This window comes from Castor canadensis, chromosome 11, assembly GCF_047511655.1.
Source record: "Castor canadensis chromosome 11, mCasCan1.hap1v2, whole genome shotgun sequence".
Taxonomy (NCBI): domain Eukaryota; kingdom Metazoa; phylum Chordata; class Mammalia; order Rodentia; family Castoridae; genus Castor; species Castor canadensis.
Genome location: NC_133396.1, coordinates 77,918,839 through 77,941,357, shown reverse-complemented (window position 1 = coordinate 77,941,357; position 22,519 = coordinate 77,918,839). Strand labels below are relative to the sequence as shown.

The following is a 22,519-nucleotide window of genomic DNA, read 5'->3' as shown; positions in this document are numbered from 1 at the left end:
GGTTAATATTTAACTATTGAAAGGAGCAATGTGGATCATTTGCCTCTTTCTGTAAGCTAAAATTATTAGAATGAAGAACTCAATTCATAGTTATTAGGACCCAACAGAATACCAACTTCTGTGTTAGGCCATGTTTCCTTTTCTCATGTCTTTTGCATTCACAATTTATTTTACATAGTGAATAATTAGGAAATCAAGCAAATACAAACTAGAGAAAAATTGTAATAAATATATACGTATGTGTGTTTACTATGCAAATCCGGATGTCTTTTTGCCTTTCTCTGTAGGTGGCTGAAGGATGGTCAGCTAATTGATGAACAGGGTGGATTCAAGATTTTATTAAATGGACGCAAGCTGGTTATTGCTCAGGCTCAAGTGTCAGACACAGGCCTTTATCAGTGTGTGGCAACAAACACTGCTGGAAACCACAGGAAGGAATTTGAAGTGACTGTTCATGGTATGCTTAAGAAGGGACAGGAGCATATGTTTTAACTTAATTTAGGCATTGCAAATTGTTACTGTAGCTCAGTAACCTGGGTAAATACTGAGTTGTGCAAAGTTCTGAGCAAAGCACGAATTTCAGTTAAGTAATGGTAGAATTTAAATTGCTTTACTGACACAGAGATTCAACCAAGAGGAATCACATGAGTAAGTTTAGACAGATTTTAAATGTTAGGAACTATATTCTACACAGACTGCCAGGATCTGAGGAGTGAGACTGAGCTAGAAGAGGTAGGCAGCAACTTTCAAGTAGAGGGGTTGTGTCAGCATTTATGGGGTTATCCCAAACCGGAGCAATTCTGAACACAGAACTCTCCAGAAGTGAAGGCTAAGGGTGTAATCGTAGGATCCAGGGAACATAAGTACATTCACAGAACTGGCACATTCAGGTTATAACCATTAATCTAATGACAGGAACAAGTCTCTGCCAGGGTATTATGTATCTCTCACTTGCCAGAAGAACTTGAGAAGGAAGGGAATGAAATGAGAAACAGAGTCATTTAGAAGCCACCAGAAGAGATGTCTGTGGATGTCAACTTTGTTCTGAACTCTGTCCCTGTAGACTTGGTTTCTTGGGTTGGGTTTCCCCATGTCTCATGATGGGATGTAGATAATCCTGATTCTCAGTTTCAGTTGCAAATTCTTGAGAGAGAATCATCTGGCAGACCCTGCTTAAATCAAGTTACCATCCCAGGCTTAATCAGCCTTGCTGGGAGCAGTCACATGGCATAAGTACTGCTGAAGTCTCACCCTGATTTAATGATGTAGCTCAGAGAAAGGGAGAATCATTATGATTGGGCAAACATACCAAAAGTGTAATCATACCTGATGGATTGCCATAATAATATATTCATTTTGCTTGTTCTTTGGGGAATTAGAGATACTTAGTTAAGAAATAAGCAGTATCTAAACATGCTAAAAGCTATAAATTAAGTTCATGGTGAAATTTCTTCATTTATCGAAGTATTTTTCTCTTCCTAAGTTTTGAGGTTTCAGGTCCTTTATACACAGTTTTAAGTGGAGGACCTCCACCCATTGAGGTTTTCACTCTCTTCTTCCCTTCCTTCCATCTAGTTCCTCCAACAATCAAGTCGTCAGGCCTTTCTGAGAGAACTGTAGTGAAACACAAGCCTGTTACCTTACAGTGCATAGCCAATGGCATTCCAAACCCATCCATAACATGGCTGAAAGATGACCAGCCTGTGAACACTGCCCAAAGGAACCTCAAAGTAAGTGTAAATATTACTGAGACCAAACTCAGAAAGCTGAGTACATCTTCCTAGAGCCTTCATATTATTTCTTTATAACTGTAGATTTTCCTTTTGGATAGATTTTGCAGAAGATTTATTAAAATATTATACATTTTTCTTAGTGTTTTTGGTATGAAATTAAATAAAGATAAAATAACCTTAACAATGATACATTTTAGCATGATGGTTTCTTTCTATTATTTTGATTTATGCCTGTCTTAACTGTTAAAAACTGGTATCTTATGGATGCATTACACTCACCAATAATAAGCTAACATACCCCAATATGTTCACCACTGATTAAAATTAAAGTCTTATCTACATAAACCTAAGTGAAATATGTCTTGAAAAACATTTTTAAAAACTAGTTTATGAGCTTCAAAAGGGCAGAGGTATAAACGGTCTCTGTGAGTATGTTCAGTTCTGTGTTCTCAGGTTCAGTATGGTCCCTGGCATATAATTCTGTCTTAGTACATATTTAAGGAATTAGTAGGTATATAGATAGACAGGTAAATATATGACAGATCTCAAACCTGAGTAATCTAGCCGATGCATTTAAAAATCAAAATCAAAAGATTTTACTACTAGGATCAGGTTACTTGATGAATAAGGGCTTGAATTTTCCTTGTAGTATTGAGTCCTTAATAGAAGTGATAGAGAGCTGTTCATTTATTTTTTCCTACTCTGAATAGAGATAATCTTACATCTTTGTGCTAGTGAAAATTTCAGAAACTATATAGGAGTTAAATTGGTGAAATAATGGAAAAGAGCTAAGTATTACTGAGGAGATATATATATATATATATAGGCAAGAAACTTTACTGGAGAGCATGACACCTCTTGAGGACCTAAAATGAGCCAGGAGTCTGAGGAAGGGCACAAGGAACACTGGAGAACTGGTAGGAAGCACTTACATAAGACTAATGATTTTATTTTTACTCTGATGCAATGGGAGGCCTTGAGGAGTTTTTTTGAGAGTAGTGACATGATCAGATTTGCATTTTAAGTATAGTCATGCATCAATTAATGATGGGGATACATTCCGGAAATGTGTTGTTAGGTGATTTCATCATTGTATAAATATCATAGAGTCAACTTGTACAAACCTAGATGGTACAGCCTCCTATACACAGGCTACATGGTATATATCATCTATCTATCTATCTATCTATCTATCTATCTATCTCATTATCATTGACAAAAGCATTGTTGTGTGGTACATAGTGTAGTTACCTGAACTGGTTCCAAAGAAGAAATCGGAGGAGCTAAGAGTAGATCTGTAAAACCAGTTAGGATCTATTTGTATTGGTCTAGGAGAGACAGAAATTTAGACTCACATGCTGGCTACAGACAAGGGGATAATTGAATGGGTTTGAGAGTTATTTATTCATCAAAGCTTTGGGGTTAATGAAAGATTATTTATAAAAGGTGAGGGAGAAGAATGTTCAATGAGGACTCCTAATCTACATAACTGCATAGATAGAGTTGACAACCACTGAGATGGGATACTTTGGAGAAATTTCAGGGAAGAAACAAAAACTAATTTGAGTTTTAGATTTTTGGGGTCTGAAATGACTTTGAGATAAACTAGTAGGAATGTCAGTAGATCAGTGACTCTGGTTGTGGAGCTCATCAGAGAGCTCTGGCTGGAGATATTGGGCACAAATGAGTTAATCCCAGGGATAAAGAGGAAGAAGATGAATTTAATTCAGAATCTTAAGAAATTATGACATTTAAAGGCCATGTGCAGTATTCCAGAGGTAAATATAAGTGTATGAAAATCTGTTACTTAACATGTTTAATACAGTATAACTGGAAAATAGGTTAAGTGGGAATTCACATGGGACTTTAGAGAGATCATCTGGAGACAGAATGTGGTGAGCCTGGAGGGCTATGCTGAGTTCAGATTTCATTCTGGACAAGGTCAGGAGCCATGAATGAGGTTTGAATGGGGACTGGTGAAAGTATCAAATTTCCATTTTAAATAAATTATTCTGGCAACAGTATGCAAGATAGATTAACAATTGGGGAGGTTTGGAGACACTGAAACATCAGTTGAGAAGCCATTATAATTCCACAGTGGTTGTGGAAATGGAAAACAGGGGTTCTGAAAAACATGCTGTGGTATAATGAATAGCAGTCAACATAGGCTCCAAAACCCAGATGACTGGAAAAATTGTGGGTACCACTGGGAAAGCTCAGTGAAAAGGATGTCTTAGAGATACAGGGAATAATTTATGAGGTTAGTTCTGGATAGGTTAAATTTCATGTACTAACCTGTCCAGCAGATAGTTGGAACTTGAGTATAGAGCTCAGGAGGCAAGTTGAGGCTAAAACTATGAGGGGTCTCCATAGAGTGTTTCACTAATGCCTTAGGTTTTGATGAAAACCATCAAGGAGTTAAATGTCCTGCTTATGAGTCAGAAAGAGAAAGCAGATTCTGTAAAGTAGTCTAAGAAAATGGGAGAATAAGAATTGAGGCGTGCTGTATCTGTAACATCCAAAGAGTATAGAGACTGTCAAGGATTTAGGTAGTCAGTGATAACAGAATGCTACAGAGGGTGGGAGAAGGTTTACTACATCAACTACTGGACCGTATGATGGGGAATTATAGTGAATAAGGAACAATCAGATTCAAAGAATAACTTCTGAATCACCACCTTCAAAGTCACGGAGGCAAGTTGCAAAGAGTTAAGAGGGAAATGAGGAGAAACAATCAGAAAGAATGTACGTGCACTCCCGTTATTTACATTTTATAATCTTTACTGTTTTTCTGACCCCCATGACAATTTAATCCAAAAAGGTTTTTGTTTTTATAGTATTTGTGAAGTGTTATGTAAATGTGCTCAAGTTTTTTTCAAATAACTTAAATTTTCATCACAAACTTCATGGTTCAGTGCGAAAATCTCTTATTCAGTGGAGTTTTATGACTATACCGGCAGACTGGCCTTAGGTGATGTTAATTTGTGCTTTCCAATGAGTAAAACCAAGCTTTTCAATCAAATGAGCCTGTTTTCTTTTGCATAATGAAGTGATCTGGCTCCAATCTGTCAAGGGATAACTAAGATATTGGCAAACATAGATATTATAAATTTAAATACAAATGTTTCTGTCTCGGCAAATGTTTCACGTCCAAGTACAAAGAACAAAATGCTGCCATGCTTTCTGCTCCCAATTAGATACAGTCTTCTGGTCGAGTTCTACAAGTTGCCAAAGCGCTGTTGGAAGATGCTGGCAGATACACGTGTGTGGCTACCAATGCAGCTGGAGAAACCCAACAGCACACTCAATTGCATGTGCATGGTAATGTAATTTCCATATCTTAACAAAATATTTTTATGGCTCTTTTCTTCAACATGGTGGGCTCATTTTACTGAGTTACAATTTAAAAATTTTAAATTTTGTCTGCATGAAGAAAGCATAGATAGTTAATTGTAATTATTATGATATTAGAATACATGATCATATTAAGGTGTTCAGTGTTCAGGCATCAAGTGGAATGTCCTGTGTTTTAAATTATCCACATTCTTTCAACTGATAATTTTGTACAGATGATTTTGTTGGAAAAGACAAAAGTTTTAGGGTTGTACCTTAGTCTTGTCTGTAATTTTATTGCCTTGCTTATAAGAGATATTTTGTGAATAGAAGCTATCCTTAGCTCAGGATCTTCTCCTGTGTCCTTAATAAAAAGTGTGGATGGCCATGGAGAGTGTCATCAATATCACAACTTCACAGTAAGCATGAAGGGCTGCAAGACCTTCAATATAAGGCTTTTGTTCTCGGGAGGCTCACCAGGAAAGGTCAAGAATTGGAGGCATGCATTTCCCAATTCAGTCAGGGTATTCCCAAAATGTTAGAAAGAGCTCTATGTACTTTTTATTCATTTTCTGTAATTCTCGTGATTGTTTGTTCAGCCTTTTATTCCTTCAGTCATTCATTTATTCATATTGGCATTCTACATTCTACCCAGAATAATGTAACTAACTTAATTCTAGTTACATAGTAGGTAGTCAAAAAATTTTAACAAATGGAGGTGAATTTAAAATTTTCATTTGGATATTGGATTTTTCTAATTTGTTTATTTCCTTTTATTTGGATCAACCAGTTAAAAGATTCAAATAATCTGTTTCTGACATGCTTCCAATAAACCAATTTATTCTTTCTCTAGTGCCTCAAGTATGAACACCTAACTTAAGGATGTATACACACACAAAGCATATTCCTTAAGAGGGTCTTTTTTCTTTCCCTGAGTATTTAATTTGAAGCACAATATATGAATGTAAGTGTTTTGGAGTTGGTTTCCTGTGGTTGAGGACAGGCTGATACTGCTTTCCCTCAAGTTCCTTTGACCTTACTTGTTCTTCATAAGTCACCTCTGTCTTCCAAATGCTGTCTGACAACTGTGGCCAGCAACTACTCAGACTTACACTTCTATCTACGAGTATGCTAGGAGTGAGCTTTCTCTCCTCTCTCAGAGTTTCCTTCCCTGAGGATCCTTCTAGTCTCCTTTCATATTAAAAATGCAGTTTTCTGAGCCCATTCCTAGATCTCCTAAAACAACATCTGATTCGGGTGGTCCATGAACCAACATTTGTAAAACTTTGGGTGAGACATTAAAAGCTGGGTTAGAGATTTGCCAGTGTAGTCAAGAATGACTGAAAACTAAGTCCCTGAAAGAAATTAAGTATTCCATCAAATAACTAGCAACAATAGACAAGAAAAAGAACTGATGCCTAAGAAAACAAGTCTGTAAATCTAAGTTCTGAAGATAATAACAAAATTCAGTTGGCTAGAGATGCAATTAGGGTACACATCCACATGGAAAATCATCAAAGAGAAGGCGAACATGCTGGAAAACATCTGGGTTGATGTGAAAAGAAAGAGAAACAGAAGGTTAATCATTGAAAAGGTTTATGAAAAATTGCCAAGTCAAATGGAGAATATAAATAATCTTCTTGATACAAATCCAGAATAGAGATCAGATATAATAGTAGCTTAAAACAGTTCATCTAATATAATCTTCATTCATCTTGTTGAAAGGGGAATAAATGGTAAAGCAAGTTTCTCATACTAATTGTGATCAAGCTGGAGGAAGTGGTTGGCAATGTTTATGTGACTGGATTCTGAACAGAGGGCTGCATCTTCTCTTGGTACTCAGGATGGTAATGTCACATTGGAAACAAGAGGCTCCAAATGTGAACCTTTCGTCTTCCATACATGTTTTAATAACACCAGAGATAATTGGAAATGTTTAAAATGTGAGGGAATTTCTAACACATTGGTTAATGAATGACTTTGGAAAGACCTCCTACCTTAAAAGGACAAATTAATGTAATGTGAAAAACTGTATAAAATTGTATGGAATGTGGAGAGAGTAGCCGAAAGGCAGCATGCATTGAAATACTCGAATATTACTGGATTATTATGTAGATACATAATTAAGTTTCTGTAAAGACATAATCAATCTTAGAAGTCAGCAGAAGAAATTATAGTTTGAGGAACAACAGTAACTAGCCCTTTTCTACTCATGTTCTCTGAATGCTTCCAAAGTATTACTACATTCAGATATGGGCTATATATTATAAGAAAGAGATTGACATATCTATAGGAAAGCAATAATCATTCAGTTTAGTTCAGTTATTAATTTCTTTAACCAACTCTATAGTTATGTTTGAAGTTAGGATTTGTTTAATCTCAGTCTTCATTGATTGGTAATATAGTCAGCAGATAAGCACTTGTTATAGTTGTCATCCAAAATGTTCAATCCTAAAATACAAATCATTCCAACTGTTTCATATTTCCCTTTCATGAAAAAAGATGTTATATTCTGCCATTCTTCTCAACCATAGAAAAATGAATGGGAGAAAAGCTTTTCCAAGAGCTGAAGTAAGGCCACATGACCTCTTGGACTAGAAGAGCAACTCATGACCACGAGAACATGAACACTCTCATGGAACTTTCCAGAGAGGAGTTCTGTCTGTTACAAGTTTCAGGAGCCCTCAGTAGGTGGTCTTTTTTTTTTTAATCATCAAAGTTTTATAATTCTGGAAGGTTTTATTCTCTAGACCAAACTATGAAATTATATCTAAACCTCAAATATTTGCCAAGGAAGACAGATGTTACCACAAACAAGTGATAATTTGGGGCCTAATGGCTCAAGCATTCATTTCATCTGCACATAATTATTTCCTAGGAAAAAACAACCAAGGTGAAGCACTCAGAAGAAGTAGCATGTTGTGGTTAGAAGAATGGGCTTTGCCTCTGGGTCCTACATTGTCAATTAGTGTCTGCAGGACATTGAGCTTAGATGTTATCTTTCTCAAAACTTAAGAATTTTCCTCTATAGGATGGGAAAAATAATAACAGTATCTTATAGTCATTGGGGCTGTCTGAGGCTTAAATGAAAAACCTTACATAAAAATCTTAGCCTGGTGCCTGGCTCCCAGTCAGCATCTGTAAATGGTAGCATAAAGACTGTTTTGGCAAACACATGTTTGGCTCCTGGCCCCTCCCACTGCACTATTTTCACAAATATATCTAAGATCCTGCTTCCTTTACCATTGGCTAGGAATCCTCTTGGGTCTGTATTAGTTGTCTCATAAAAACATTAGTAGAGCACCCCTTATTTTTACTTCATATTTTAAAAGCATTTGCTTGGCTAACATCTGCTAACACCCACACAAAAAAGGTTTCTCTGTCATTTCTGTGTTTTGTTAATAGCTCATTTGTGACTCAAAGGAGACCTGGAAATTTTGTACGGAACTTTTTTCTTTCTTGTTTTAATGGTAAGTTCGGTTCAAGACACTACTGTGTCATATTTTTGTTGTAGATGAATTTATTCCTCATTTTTTCATAATTTCAGTGGATAGGGAACTTTTATCAGTTATATATTCATTCAAATTTAAGCAGGATTTAAAAGAGTCAGTTCATGCTGAGTGATGAATTGATAACATCTAGCTCACTGTGTAAGGAAAAAAGGTATGTGGTCTGGCATGATAGATACATACAAATTTTGGAAGAAGGAAAAACAAAAACAAAATAGTAAGTTGAATGGAATTCATGCTCCTGCCTGGAGAATGTAGACATATTATTGTTACTATGAGAAATTGTTACCTTACTGATGATCCATCTAGTATAGCGTTTCCTTAAAGATTATCCACTTAAATGCTAGAAGGGAATAGTGTAATTTATAGCAGATTTACTTTTTATCTCAAAATAGGGTAAAAAAATCAGGCTTTTTACTTTTTAAATATTTATTGTATTGACTGACATGGGAAATCCCTTTCTATAAGCCACTTGAGGCAATGAGCCATTACAGTCTTCTGGAGACAGGATTGTAATTTCTTTGGCAAAGAAGCCCCTTAAGAATTTGGTGGAATAAACTTAACAAATGATGTAAATGACCTCTATAAGGAGAACTATAAAACCCTGAAGAAAGAGATCAAGGAAGACTACGGAAGGTGGAAAGATCTCCCATGCTCATGGATTGGTAGAATCAACATAGTAAAAATAGCCATACTACCAAAAGCAATCTACATGTTCAATGCAATTCCCATCAAAATCCCAATGACATTCATCACAAAGATTGAAAAATCTACCCTAAAGTTCATTTGGAAACACAAGAGACCGCGAATAGCCAAGGCAATAATACTCAGCAAAAAGAGCAATGCTGGAGATATCCCAATACCTGACTTCAAATTATATTATAAAGCAATAGCAATAAAAACAGCATGGTACTGGCACAAAAACAGACATGAAGACCAGTGGAACAGAATAGAGGACCTGGATATGAATCCTCACAGCTATGCCCACCGTATTTTTGACAAAGGTGACAAAAACATACAATGGAGAAAAGACAATGTTTTCAACAAATGTTACTGGGAAAAGTGGTTATTTGCCTGAGAAAAACTGAAACTAATCACCCTGTACTAGTATCAACTCAAAGTAGATTAAGGGCCTTAATATCAGACCCAAAACTCTGAAGTTAGTACAGGAAAGAGCAGGGAATACTCTGGAAGCCATAGGTATAGGCAAGGACTTCCTCAATAGAACCCCAGCAGCCCAGCAACTAAGAGAAAAAGGATGGATAAATGAGACTACATGAAATTAAAAAGCTTCTGCACAACAAAAGAAATGGTCTCTAAACTGAAGAAACCACCCACATCGTGAGAGAAAATATTTTCTGGATATATATCAGACAGAGGACTGACAACCAGAATATACAGGGAGCACAAAGAACTAAACTCCCCTACAATCCAATAAAGAAGTGGGCATCTGAACTAACCAGAACTTTTTCAAAGGAAGAGTCTAAATGGCCAAAAAACACATGAAAAAATGCTCACCATCCCTGGCCATAAAGGAAATTCAAATCAAAACCACACCGAGATTCCACCTCACTCCTGTTAGAATAGCTATCATCAAAAACACCACCAAAAACAAATGTTGGCGAGGATGTGGGGGAAAAAGGAACCCTCATACACTGCTGGTGGGAATGTAAGCTAGTATAACCACTTTGGAAAACAATATGGAGGCTTCTTAACAATCTGAACATAGATCTGCCACATGATCCATCAATCCCACTCCTAGGGAGATACCCAAAGGAATGCTACTCAAGTTATTACAAAGGCACCTGCACACCCATGTTTATTGCAGCTCTATTCACATTAGCCAAGTTATGGAAACAAAGATGCCCCAATACCCATGAATTGATTAAGAAAATGTGATATTTACACACAATGGAATTTTATTCAGCTATGAAGAAGAAGGAAAATTTGTCATTCGCAAGTAAATGGATGGAACTGGAGAACATCATCGTAAGTGAAGTTAGCCAGGCTTAGAAGGCCAAAAATTGTATGTTCTCCCTCATATGTTAGACATGGGGGGGCTCACACACTATGGGGAGAACATGCATGGGAGGAATAGGGGAAAGGAAGGAAACCTAAAACTTGTGTGGCTGATGTGCCCACTGTAGTTGAGCAAATACAGTAATCTTAAACTGGCAGAGGCCACTAAGGGAAGGGACCAGGAAGTAGTGAAGAGGTCTGGTAGACATGAATGAATGGGGGTTGTAATACACATGTGCATGGAAGCAACACTAGGAATCTCTGTATATCTATCTTCATATTAAACTAGCAAAGATGCTGTGTCTTTCTTTTTGTCTCTTATGTTTTCTCTTCAACCCAATTGGAGAACAAAAGAGTGGAACAGATTCTGCTTGGAAGTGGAGAGGGGGTGGCCCAAACAATGTATGCACATATGAATAAATATAAAAACAATAATAAAAAAAAGAATTTGGTGGCTTTCCAGCCTAGCTTCTTGTCAGTCCCATGTGCTAGTAACCATACCTAAAGAATGTACAGAGGCCTTGGGTCCTCAGTTTTCTTCTTTTTGTTAGTGGACCTTTCCAAAGGCTATGTTTTTTTTTTTTTCTTTTATTATTCATATGTGCATACAAGGCTTGGTTTATTTCTCCCCCCTGCCCCCACCCCCTCCCTTACCACCCACTCCACCCCCTCCCGCTCCCCCCCTCAATACCCAGCAGAAACTATTTTGCCCTTATCTCTAATTTTGTTGTAGAGAGAGTATAAGCAATAATAGGAAGGAACAAGGGGTTTTGCTGGTTGAGATAAAGATAGCTATACAGGGCATTGACTCACATTGATTTCCTGTGCGTGGGTGTTACCTTCTAGGTTAATTCTTTTTGATCTAACCTTTTCTCTAGTACCTGGTCCCCTTTTCCTATTGGCCTCAGTTGCTTTAAGGTATCTGCTTTAGTTTCTCTGCGTTAAGGGCAACAAATGCTAGCTAGTTTTTTAGGTGTCTTACCTATCCTCACCCCTCCCTTGTGTGCTCTCGCTTTTATCATGTGCTCATAGTCCAATCCCATTGTTGTGTTTGCCCTTGATCTAATGTCCACATATGAGGGAGAACATACGATTTTTGGTCTTTTGGGCCAGGCTAACCTCACTCAGAATGATGTTCTCCAATTCCATCCATTTACCAGCGAATGATAACATTTCGTTCTTCTTCATGGCTCAAAGGCTATGTTTTAAATGGTGGCCATTCTTGTAGAGTACCTTCAACTTCTCCGAGATTGACCATGTCGGATTCTGCACGTAAGTGAGATCTTGTGGCACTTGTCTTCTTGTGTCTGGTTTATTTCAATTTTCATGGGTCCATCCATGTTGTCACAAATGACAGGATTTCAAGCATTTTTACGGCTGAAGGATATTTCATTGTGTATATCTACCAGGTTTTCTTCAACCATCTGTTTGTCAATGTGCATTTAGGTAGGAAGGTTTTGATTTGTTATTCAATTTCTTTATTGTTATATGTTTATTCAGATTTTCTATTTCTAAATAAACCAGTTACAGTGGATTGTCTAAGAACTTTTGTGTTTTATGTAGGTTATCTAATTTGTTTTTTATTTCACTTACAGTCCTTTACATTCTTAATTGCTATAATGTGGTCTTCTTTTGTCGTGATCAATCTAGTTAAAGTCTTCTGTTTTGTTGATATTTTCAGAGAATCAGCTTTGGTTTTGTTAATTTTTTCTGATGTTTTTCTCTTCTGTTTAATTTATTTATAAACTGATCTTTTGTACTTCCTTCTTCTGCTTGCTTTGGGTTTAGATCATTCTTCTTTTTTCTGCTTTCTTAATATAGATGGTAGGTGAATTGATTTGAGATCTTTTAAAACAAGTTTCACTCTAAGTTCTGCTTTATGTGCATCTCATAGATTTTGGCATTTTTTAATGTTCATCGAAAATGATTACCTAATATCTCATGTGATTTCTTCTTTGACTATGTTACTTAGGAATGTTTTCCTTAATGGCCACATATCTGTGAATTTCCCAAATTTTCTTTTATTGTTGATTCATAATTTCATTCCATTGTCATTGTGGTACATACATTGCAAGATTCTAATCCCTTTAAAGTATCAAGAGTTGTTTGATAGCCTTGTATGCAGTCTATCCCTGAGAATATTTTACATGTACCTGAGAAGAATGTGTTTTCTGCTATTGACCGCAGTATTCTATGTGCATCTATTGATTTATAGCATGTATAGAGCTGTTTTCTTTTTGATTTTTTATATAGTTATTATATCATTTATTGAATGTAGGATGTTGAAGTTTCCAACTATTTTTGTAGTAAAAGTAATAATAAAGTATATTAGGAAATGAATGTAGTATAAGAGGAGAAAAGGGGGAAGAAATGGGGGGAGGGAGAAACATTTCCTACTTTTCATGCACAAAATGGAAGTACAGGCTCCTATCCTCCTCCTTGTCCCCCTCCTCCTCCTCCTCCTACTCCTCCTTCCCCTCCTCCACCTCCTCCCCCTCCTCATTCTTCTTTTCTTTTTGGTGGATCTGGTATTTGATCTCAAAGTGATCCTCCCAATCTCAACCTTCCAAGTACTAGAATTACAGATTTGAGCTACTGGTACCTGGCTCCAAATTTTAATTTTAAATTTTTTCTCCCTTTGAGTTTGTCAATCTTTGTTCTATATACATTGGGATTCTCTTGTTACATACATATATGTTTATAATCGATACGTGTTTTTTATTTATTCATGTGTATTATTGTACTTCAAAATTCCTTTTTTTCTTAAGGAAATTCTTAATTTTTTCTTTATCTTTAAAGGTTAGGTATGCTGGATACAGAATTCTTGGGTGACAGTCACTTTATTTCAGCACCTTGAATATGTTATCCACTGCATTCCAGCCTCTGTATTTTTTGATGAAAAAAATCAGCTGTTGGACTTACTGGGATTCCTGCACATTGCAAGTCATTTCTTTCTTGCTGCTTTCAAGGTTTTCTCTTGTAGAGTGGCTCAAGTGATAGAGTGCCTGTCTCACAAGCATGAGGCCCTGAGTTCAAACCCCAATGCCAACAACAACAAAAAATGAAACAATTCAATTATAATGTGTTGGTATAGGTTTCTTTTATTTTTTTCAACTTGGAGTTCGTTAAGTTTCTTAAATATAAAAGCAGTGTTTTTCTTCAGAATTGGGGAAGACTTAACCCTATTTCTTTAAATATTCCTAACCTTTGTCTCTTCTTGTCTAGAACCTCCATAATGGTTGGTGGTACCCCACAGTTTCTCAAAAGATCTGTCCACTCGTTTTCATTCTTTTTTCTTTGTACTTCTGAAATTGAGTAATCTGAACTGGCTTATCTTCAAAGTCACTGATTATTTCTTCTTCCATCTCAAATGTGCTGTGGAGCCTTTGTTGCACTTTTGGTTATTTATTTATTTTTCATTGTTGTACTGCAGGTACATTGTGATATTTACAAAAGTTCTGACAATATTTCATACTTGAATTCACCCCCTCCATCATTCTCCTTCATCCCACCCTGCCCCGCTTCCTGGAATAGTTTGAACAGGTATTATTTTTCCATTTGCATACATGTGTGCACCGTATTTGAAGCATATTCACCCTCCCACACCCTTTCCCCATCTCCTGCACCCTCCCACTGGTATAAAGATTGTTAACCATCTTCTTAAAGTAGAAAGATTACATACCTGGATAAAGTCAATATAATCATTAAAAGTAGAAGAAGGAGGTAGAATACCAGACAGAAGTAACTGGGTTTAAAGATGGAGTATCAGGACCACAAGCCAAGGGATGGAAATGGGATTCGGAAAAGGCAAGGAAACAGGTTCTCCTCTAGAACCTCCCGAAAGGAATTACACTCTGCTGAGGCCCTGATTTTGACCCATAGAGGCTTTCTGAGATTTATGACCTATACAACTATAAGATAAATTTGTAATGTTTAAGCCACTAGTTTGAGGTAATTTATTATAGAAGCAACAGAAATTAGTGTAGTGGATTCCCTACGCAAATTCTCTAAAGTCTGTATTTAGAGACTATAAAATACCCTTTGCAAAGAGGTTATTTGTACTGAGACAACTCTGAGTCTAGATAAATAAAGGCAAATCTTCCAAATGAGGATTTCCAGGGAAAGGCCAGACAGGTGGAGTAATGACAGTTCTTTCAGTCTGATACTTTTAATGAGCTCCAAACACATTCTGCATCTTCCAGTATCTACTAAGTTTGTTTTTTCACTGTGAGTGTGGAATTATTTGTTTTCAAGTTTGGATGAGCTGGAGAGAGGTGATTGCAGGAGGTTGAGTTAAAATACCACAAAATTCACCCTTCTTGATGAAGTTTGTCTGTTTTTTGCTGATGATGTTGTTTGGTGGTTTAAGTTTGTCGTTTTTGTTTTTAGTTTTGGGTTTTTGGGTTTTTTTGCCTTAGATTGTTACAAGCCTTGATTAAATTCCAGTTTTGAAAAAGTTGATTTTCATATTTTTTCCAGTATTATTATTTCTTTAATGGAGAAACAGATTTTCCAAGACCTAACTTTGTCATTCTTGCTGAAATTCAGTCTTTTTTTTTTAAAGTTCTCTAGTAAAGTGAGAAATAGCCAACTCATTCCACATCTCCTGTATTTCTTATTCCCACATAATGTTTTATTGCAGCAGCTGTTTCTGTCAAAATCTTTAATGAGCACTTTAGTCAGAAGGCTTCTAGAAAGTATTTAAATAACTATTTTGAAGGAATGTGGTATGGGATAGTTATTTTTCCTTTGTGTAGTTGGAAAAGTCAGGTAACCATATTTAAAGGCTTATTTTTCCCTTAATACTGTGTTGGTAATCAGAACTCAGTGTATAAAACAGAAACATTTTAGATGCTTAAGCAGGAGGGGTTAATACATGGAATTAGATGATTACAAAAAAAGTTGTAGGAGTGAAGGAAGAGTGAGTTCTAAGACATGACTCTCAAGGGCATTTGCCTTTGAGGACAGACTTCAAAAGCAACTTTGAATTTTATTGTTGTTCATACTTATTTTTGTTTTCTTTGAGGTTGTTGTATGCTTTTATTATTATTATTATTTCTTTATTCCTAGCCTCTTGTGGTTTAGTGTATTGGTCTTTTTCTAGATTCTTGGTTGAGGACTAAGAACATTTCATTATTTCTTAGTTTTTAAAACATGTTAATTAGGGCTTAAGAGTTCCTTTTAGTACTTTACTTGTCTGGTGACACCCATTGGTTTTGATATTAGTCAAATTCATTCTAATTTATGTTTTTCTCAGCCTATACATTTATGTCTATTTCATCATAAATGAGGTTTAATTCCATGTAGATAGCTTTATATTTTTGCTACTGATTTCAATTCTTTTTAACTAGAGCTTTATCAAATATGATTATAAAATACTAAGCTGATGTTTTGTGGATTAATACTCTACTTTGGAAAATATTCCATTGGCATTTGAAAATAACAGACACATTCTCTTCGGGAACTACAAATATGTACAAATAAATATACACTCGCAGTCTACATGGGTAATTTTATTTTCTAATCCTTTTGAAAATGCACTATACAGTTAATTTCTCAGGCATACAATGAAACATACAAGTTTTAGATTTTTTGAAATGACTTTGCTTTTTAACAATTTTTGCTTTCCTGTTCAATGCATTGAAATTATAAATGTATTTTTTTGGCAAATTTCAGATGCTAAGTTATATCTACAACATCATCATCAAATAAGACGAAGCATTTAGTTTACTTGTAAGTTTCTCATCCTGATACATTTCCCACACTCATTGAGATACTTTCGGAAACATCTCACACTGATGTTCTAAGTTGTTATCCCTTTGACTTCACAAATTAATATTTTTCCAAATACAGCAAAAAATAGAGCAGCATTATTAATCATTGAAATTGAAAGTGGTGTTTCTTTTTTGTTTTAAATATATATCAAAAGGAAAAAGCCTGCTAGTAAATACACAAATTATTCTAATTTTCTAAAATGGTTTAGGATAGTGTTGTCTAAGATAAAGTTGGATATTTTGGGACATACAGATTCCTTCTTCACTGGAAGAGTTCAAATAGATTACTTATTAGTAAAGGTAATTTGTTAGCAGACCAGTCTAATTAACTGAAATTTCAAAACATTCTGTTAACTGTCTTTTACTATACTAAACAATCCTAAGGATTTTCCTATGTGAGCTCAGATAAAAAAATGTTTTGAAAAACATATTAATATATTTTTCATCCTATTCTTCAGTTCTACTTAATATTATATTTTACTCCAAATATATCACCATGTAAGAAATAAAGGAAGAAAGAAAAAAGATAATTTCCATTATGCTAACAATTTCAGTTTGAGTATCCAGCTCATATGACATAATTTTCTGCTGGGATCTCTTGCAGAACCCCCAAGCCTGGAGGATGCAGGGAAAGTGCTGAATGAGACTGTGGTGGTGAACAGCCCTATCCAGCTGGAGTGTAAGGCAGCTGGAAGTCCTCTGCCTGGTATGTCTACCTCGGTACTTTGTAAATTATGATCATTTTGAGATTTCTGGGAATAACTGGTACTGTTTATGGGCATAATATACCAATTACTACTAAAGAGCACAGGATTCTTTTCAAGGGTAAAATATTGATAAGAATATCATTATAGATGACATTTTTTATTTTTTATTACTTTGGGTTGAAATTATTTGTACACTTAATGTTGAAATATGTGAATAACTTAATCATCACATACGTGTATATTGAAAATATGTCTTTAATTTATTTTAAAGTATCTTAATGAAGCTTAACCAAATTGACTCTAAGTCACAGTCATTGTAATGTGAATACCACTTTGTTCGGTACATTCTTATGATGAATAGACTACTCACTGAATTAATAATAATAAATTATTTTTTATATGGACTTCAAATAAATTTTTTGAAGTCCATAGTATGTATGATATGGGATTTTGATTAGAAATATAGTCAGCTTTTCAATAGGAAATACACAATAAAAAGATAGGATACATTGTAATCTTATGAGAAAATAATATTGATATATCAGAGACAATAGGGAATATATCTTTTTGTTAATTCATTTTCAGGAGTTGTATAGACTTAAAAATTAGCCCTGAATAGATGTTTATTTAAGCCAACTAAACTCAAGCGATAAGCATAAGAATAAAGCAGTTGTGACAATTTTACTTAAGATCTGACATAGTGTATTGAATTTTAGAAGAAAAATCTTACATGAATCTTCTCCCCTTCCACTCTCAGTGATCACCTGGTACAAAGACAGCCATCCACTCTTGGGTTCCTCCAGCATAACCTTCCTGAACCGCGGTCAGATCATTGATATTGAAAGTGCCCAGGTCTCAGACGCTGGCATCTATAAATGTGTGGCCATCAACTCTGCTGGGGCGACAGAATTATTTTATAGCCTTCAAATTCATGGTAAGTGCTGTCTTCCAGATTCATCCTGGGGTTGGAAAATGACTAACATCTTCTACAAAATCCTGGTGCAAATATTTAACAAGTCTGTTATTGTTATCATTATGTAGTGACCTGTTGTTATAAAATTGAAGTACCTTCTTATTCCTGATGCATATTAAAATGCTCTACTTTCGTGTGCTTTTGAAATTTGTTTTTAGATGAACTGTTGAAATGGTCATTGATACTTTTGTCAGCTAACAACAATAACCCTGCTTATAAATACATTCTAACAGAATAGGTATCAGTTAAAGGAGTGCTTCCAAGTTATTATCTCTAAGAAGACTTGTTAAGGTGAGGTAGTAGTTAAAATATTATGACAAATGCAATGGACACACACACACACACACCACACAATCCATCAAGGAATAAAAATCCACTCTGATATTAAAACTCATTTCTTGAACTGAGCATGATGACTCATTCCTATAAAATCCCAGCTATGTGGGAGGCAGAGATAGAGAGGATTGCAGTTCAAAGTCAGCCTGGAAAAAAGTTTGAGACCCCAGTCTTCACAAAGCAGGTCTGGTGATGCTCACTTGTCACTCCAGCCACATGGGAAGCATAGGTGTGAAGATCGAAGACCAAAGCTGGCCTGAGCAAAACTGAGAGCCCCCATCTGAAAAAATAGCTAAAGTGAAAAGGGTTGGGAGTGTCACTCGTGGTGGAGCACCTGCCTGGCAAGTGCAAGGCCCTGAGTTCTAACCCCAGTACTGCCAATAAGACCCCAAATCAGCAATAAAAAATCCTGATTTCTTATACAAAAGTAGCAGAACAACTGTTAATTGAAGATACTGATAATTGCCCAGTGTACCTCACAGGATGACTATGATTAGGTCGCAAATAAAATGTGAAAAAAACCTAACCAAAAGAAATAACCAAAAAGTCCTCTGTGAAAACCCAGTATTGTGGCTATTACATATAGTTTGCATTATCTTAGGATGACATAACTTGGTAACATACCTTACTTTGATTTTATTTTTTCAGTACCCCCATCAATTTCTGGCAGCAGTAACATGGTGGCAGTGGTGGTTAATAACCTGGTGAGGTTAGAATGTGAGGCCAGAGGCATCCCGGCCCCGAGTCTGACTTGGCTGAAAGATGGGAGCCCTGTCTCTAGCTTCACTAATGGAATACAGGTACTCTCTTTTGTTTATTGACACCTTCCGTCTGAATATTGAACACAGAAAGCACAAACAGGTAATGCTGTTTAAGAAATTTAGAGAAGAAGGATTAGCAAGTGTTATTTTGAAAAAAATATACCCACATGTGGGGTTTCTAAGTAAATCATTAACAGATCAGCATTTCTAAGGGTTTGCTTCCTTCCATGTAGTGGTTAAATTTTACCATTTGCTTTAGACCCCTGTTCCTCTCTCCCTGCTGCCATGATAGGAGACACCTTTTTACTCCTCCCACAAGGAATACCCATCCACATCAAAAAAGGACTTGTCTGGTAAAATTTATATTTAAATGTCTGGACATAATAATGAATCTGATAAACACACAGAGCATATGTACTACTGAAAAAAAAGCACCAAAGAATAAAGTTAGAGAAATGATTATGAGAATGTCATAAGGAATGAAATTTGAGTCTTAGGAAAAAATTTCAGTGCATTATGTTGACTCATTGTTAGCAACACAGAAGCACACCTGCAGGCATTCCTTGTTGTATTCTGGTTCCTTTTGTTTTCCTTTGGTAACATTGCTTTCTTTCTTTTTTTTTTTTTTTGTAACAAATTGAAGGTTTATACCAGCCCAGCATTGAATGAGTTGTTCAGTGCTATTTTTTCAACAGCTCAGATGATCATCAACATTTTTAACAATAACATACTTTTTAATTAACTTATATGCCTTGGTTTTTAGACTTAATGCTATTCCACACTTATTGGATAGCATTAGCATACTTTTTTTTTAGTGGTGGTGGTGGTAATAGAGTTTGAACTCAGCACCTCATGCCTGCTGGGCAGGCACTTGGGTCACACCCTCACGCCAAACGTAACTTTTATTTGCAAAAAAATTATTGACTTGCTTTATTATGATATTTGTTTTATTGCAGTGGTCTGGAACCAAACCCAAATATCTTTTATGTATGCCCATATCTAATTTAAAGTTACATTTTATTTTCCTAGCAAACAGCATAGTTAACATTTTTCAGAGTTTTGTTTTTGTTGTTGTTATTGTTTGTTTGCCTGTGTTTTATAGTACTAGGGTTTGAACTCAGGGCCTCATGCCTGCTAGGCAGGCACTCAACCATTTGAACCACGCCCCCAGCACTTGTTTTAGTTATTTTTCAAATGGGGTCTGGCATTTTTTGCCTGGGGCCAGCCTCAGACTGAGGTCTGCCGAGCTAGGCCTCCCTTGTTGCTGGGATTTCAAGTATGTATCACCATGCGTGGCTTGTTGGTAGAGACAGGATCTTACTTTTTATCCAGGCTGGCCTTACACTGCAATCCTCCCCAATCCCTGCCTCCCAAGTTGCTGGAATCACAGATATGTACCAGCACACCTGCCTCCATTCGTCAAATGTTTTTGAAAAATCCAATCTTTTAGAATTTGGGATCATTGAAGACCCTCAGTTAGTGTCAATATTTAGAGGAATCACTAAATCCATGGGATAAAAAGGACAATGAATGAAGCTAATTAGTTTATTTGGCTACTTCTTTGTGGTTGATTGTAACTTCTGACCTGTTTGTTTCAAGAATAATTGGAAGAATTAATTCCTCATATTACCACTTCTTTTTGTCCCCCTGTGGCTTTCTCTCTCTCTCTGTGTTGAGTAGATGACATCTGACCTGCACTTGATGTTATATATTAGCCTGGCTTTCAATGGTTCTTACCATGTTTGGTGGTAGTCACTCACACTCTTCCACTGAGAAGGTGAGAACAGGATTTTTCCTGATGGTTGCCCACTGTAAACTGTCCATGCAGAAACTCTCCCAGAGGAAAATGCCAGTTGATCAGCCTTTGAACATAAGGAAAAGTACCCCTACCACTATCACGGGCATGGTGGTTACACTGCTTTCTTTTTGTTGATAGGTTCTCTCTGGTGGTCGCATTTTAGTGTTGACCAGTGCACAAATAAGTGACACAGGGAAATACACCTGCGTGGCGGTGAATGCTGCTGGGGAGAAACAAAGGGACATTAATCTCAGAGTATATGGTGAGACATGTTAGTATTATTTCTGCTCCAAAATGGATGTGTTTGGGTCCTAAGGTCATTGTGGAGGTTAAGGGAAGTTGTTGACAATCAAGGACAAAAGAGCGACATCGAAAGAACAGTTCAAATCAAACTCTCTTTCTGCTTTACATTTGACCTTGATTCCTCCCCTCTCATTACAGAAGTTCTATTATGTTACAATGTATACATCCAGCCTGTAGGGTGTTGGTTTTATAGAATACTTAAAGAAAATTACTATGGATATCAACTCTACAACTGGAAGAAACAATCTTCTCACTAAAGCAAATATCTGTTCAAGCAGCCTTTGTCATCTGTTCTACTCAAAGCAGTAATTTTTATTACCTTTGATTATATTTACACTCAGCATATTTTGTGGTCAGTACTATGCCTATGAAACCAAGGCTATTAGAGAAGCAAGCTAAGGTAGACATAAATTTAGGCAAAGTTCAAAGTTTACTTGTTCCTACCTGCAATGTAGCCATATGGTCCAGAAGGGGACATCTGCTTCTATCACTGACAAAAGTATCCCAGAACAAAGTTGGGACCTCATCGGCCTCCATTCATTGATTATACTTGTCATTCTACATCTTGGTGTACCTGGTAATGCATTCAGAATTCTTCCCAACTTTATTAAGTACCTTGTTTTCATTCCATTCCTTCTTTCGAAGAATAATGAACCTGATCCTTTCTTGGTGTCATATGGAGGATACACTCAATGCAGGCCTTCTCCTTTAAATGTTACCTCACTTCCGAATAGTTCACTGTGATATATATCCTCCCTTCCAAATCTTCCTTCCTGGCATAAATTCATAATATGTTTTACCATATTCTGAGATGCTGAAACAAGAGAATTGAGGTTTTTAAAGATTTGTATTCCTGTAGTATCTTTTCGTTAAATTTCTGCTAAGAACTTTCTTAGCTATCTCACATCCTTCAGACTCTCCGCAAGGATGGTCCTATGGCAACTCTCATTTGGGTAATTAAATTCCATAGGTATAATGTGAAGAATGAGAAATAAGTTCACAATACATCCTTTCCTATCTTAACCACAAAGCAACATGGGGATAACCTGTAAAGAAGCCAAGGACCAAAAGAGGGGGACCTTTTTCTCTTCTCAGACAATGCAAAGTTGGAAGTGAGTGACAGGATAGAAAAAATAGACGTTTTTTTCAGTAATATATGTGCTCAACTCTGATTGGATTTGCTTTAATTTATGTTTCTTATACAAACACTTATTTTTTTCATTTTTGCATTCAGTTTTTAAAATCTTGCTTCCTTTTGAATTTTATCCAACTC

At 36.1% G+C, this 22,519-nt stretch overlaps 1 protein-coding gene across 7 annotated transcripts in view; it reads left to right on the top strand.

Moving 5' to 3' along the window:
* Hmcn1 (hemicentin 1) overlaps positions 1–22,519 on the top strand; it is a 441,079-nt gene that overhangs the window by 277,006 nt on the left and 141,554 nt on the right. For 6 of the 7 annotated variants that reach the window (XM_074047248.1, XM_074047249.1, XM_074047246.1 and 3 more), the window contains 7 exons: positions 288–457; positions 1,576–1,730; positions 4,931–5,054; positions 16,973–17,074; positions 17,833–18,009; positions 19,033–19,184; positions 21,082–21,214. In XM_074047248.1, the coding sequence (XP_073903349.1) occupies positions 288–457; positions 1,576–1,730; positions 4,931–5,054; positions 16,973–17,074; positions 17,833–18,009; positions 19,033–19,184; positions 21,082–21,214 (1,013 nt within the window). The remainder of the gene's footprint in view (positions 1–287; positions 458–1,575; positions 1,731–4,930; positions 5,055–16,972; positions 17,075–17,832; positions 18,010–19,032; positions 19,185–21,081; positions 21,215–22,519) is intronic. The other variant, XM_074047247.1, reaches the window with a different exon arrangement.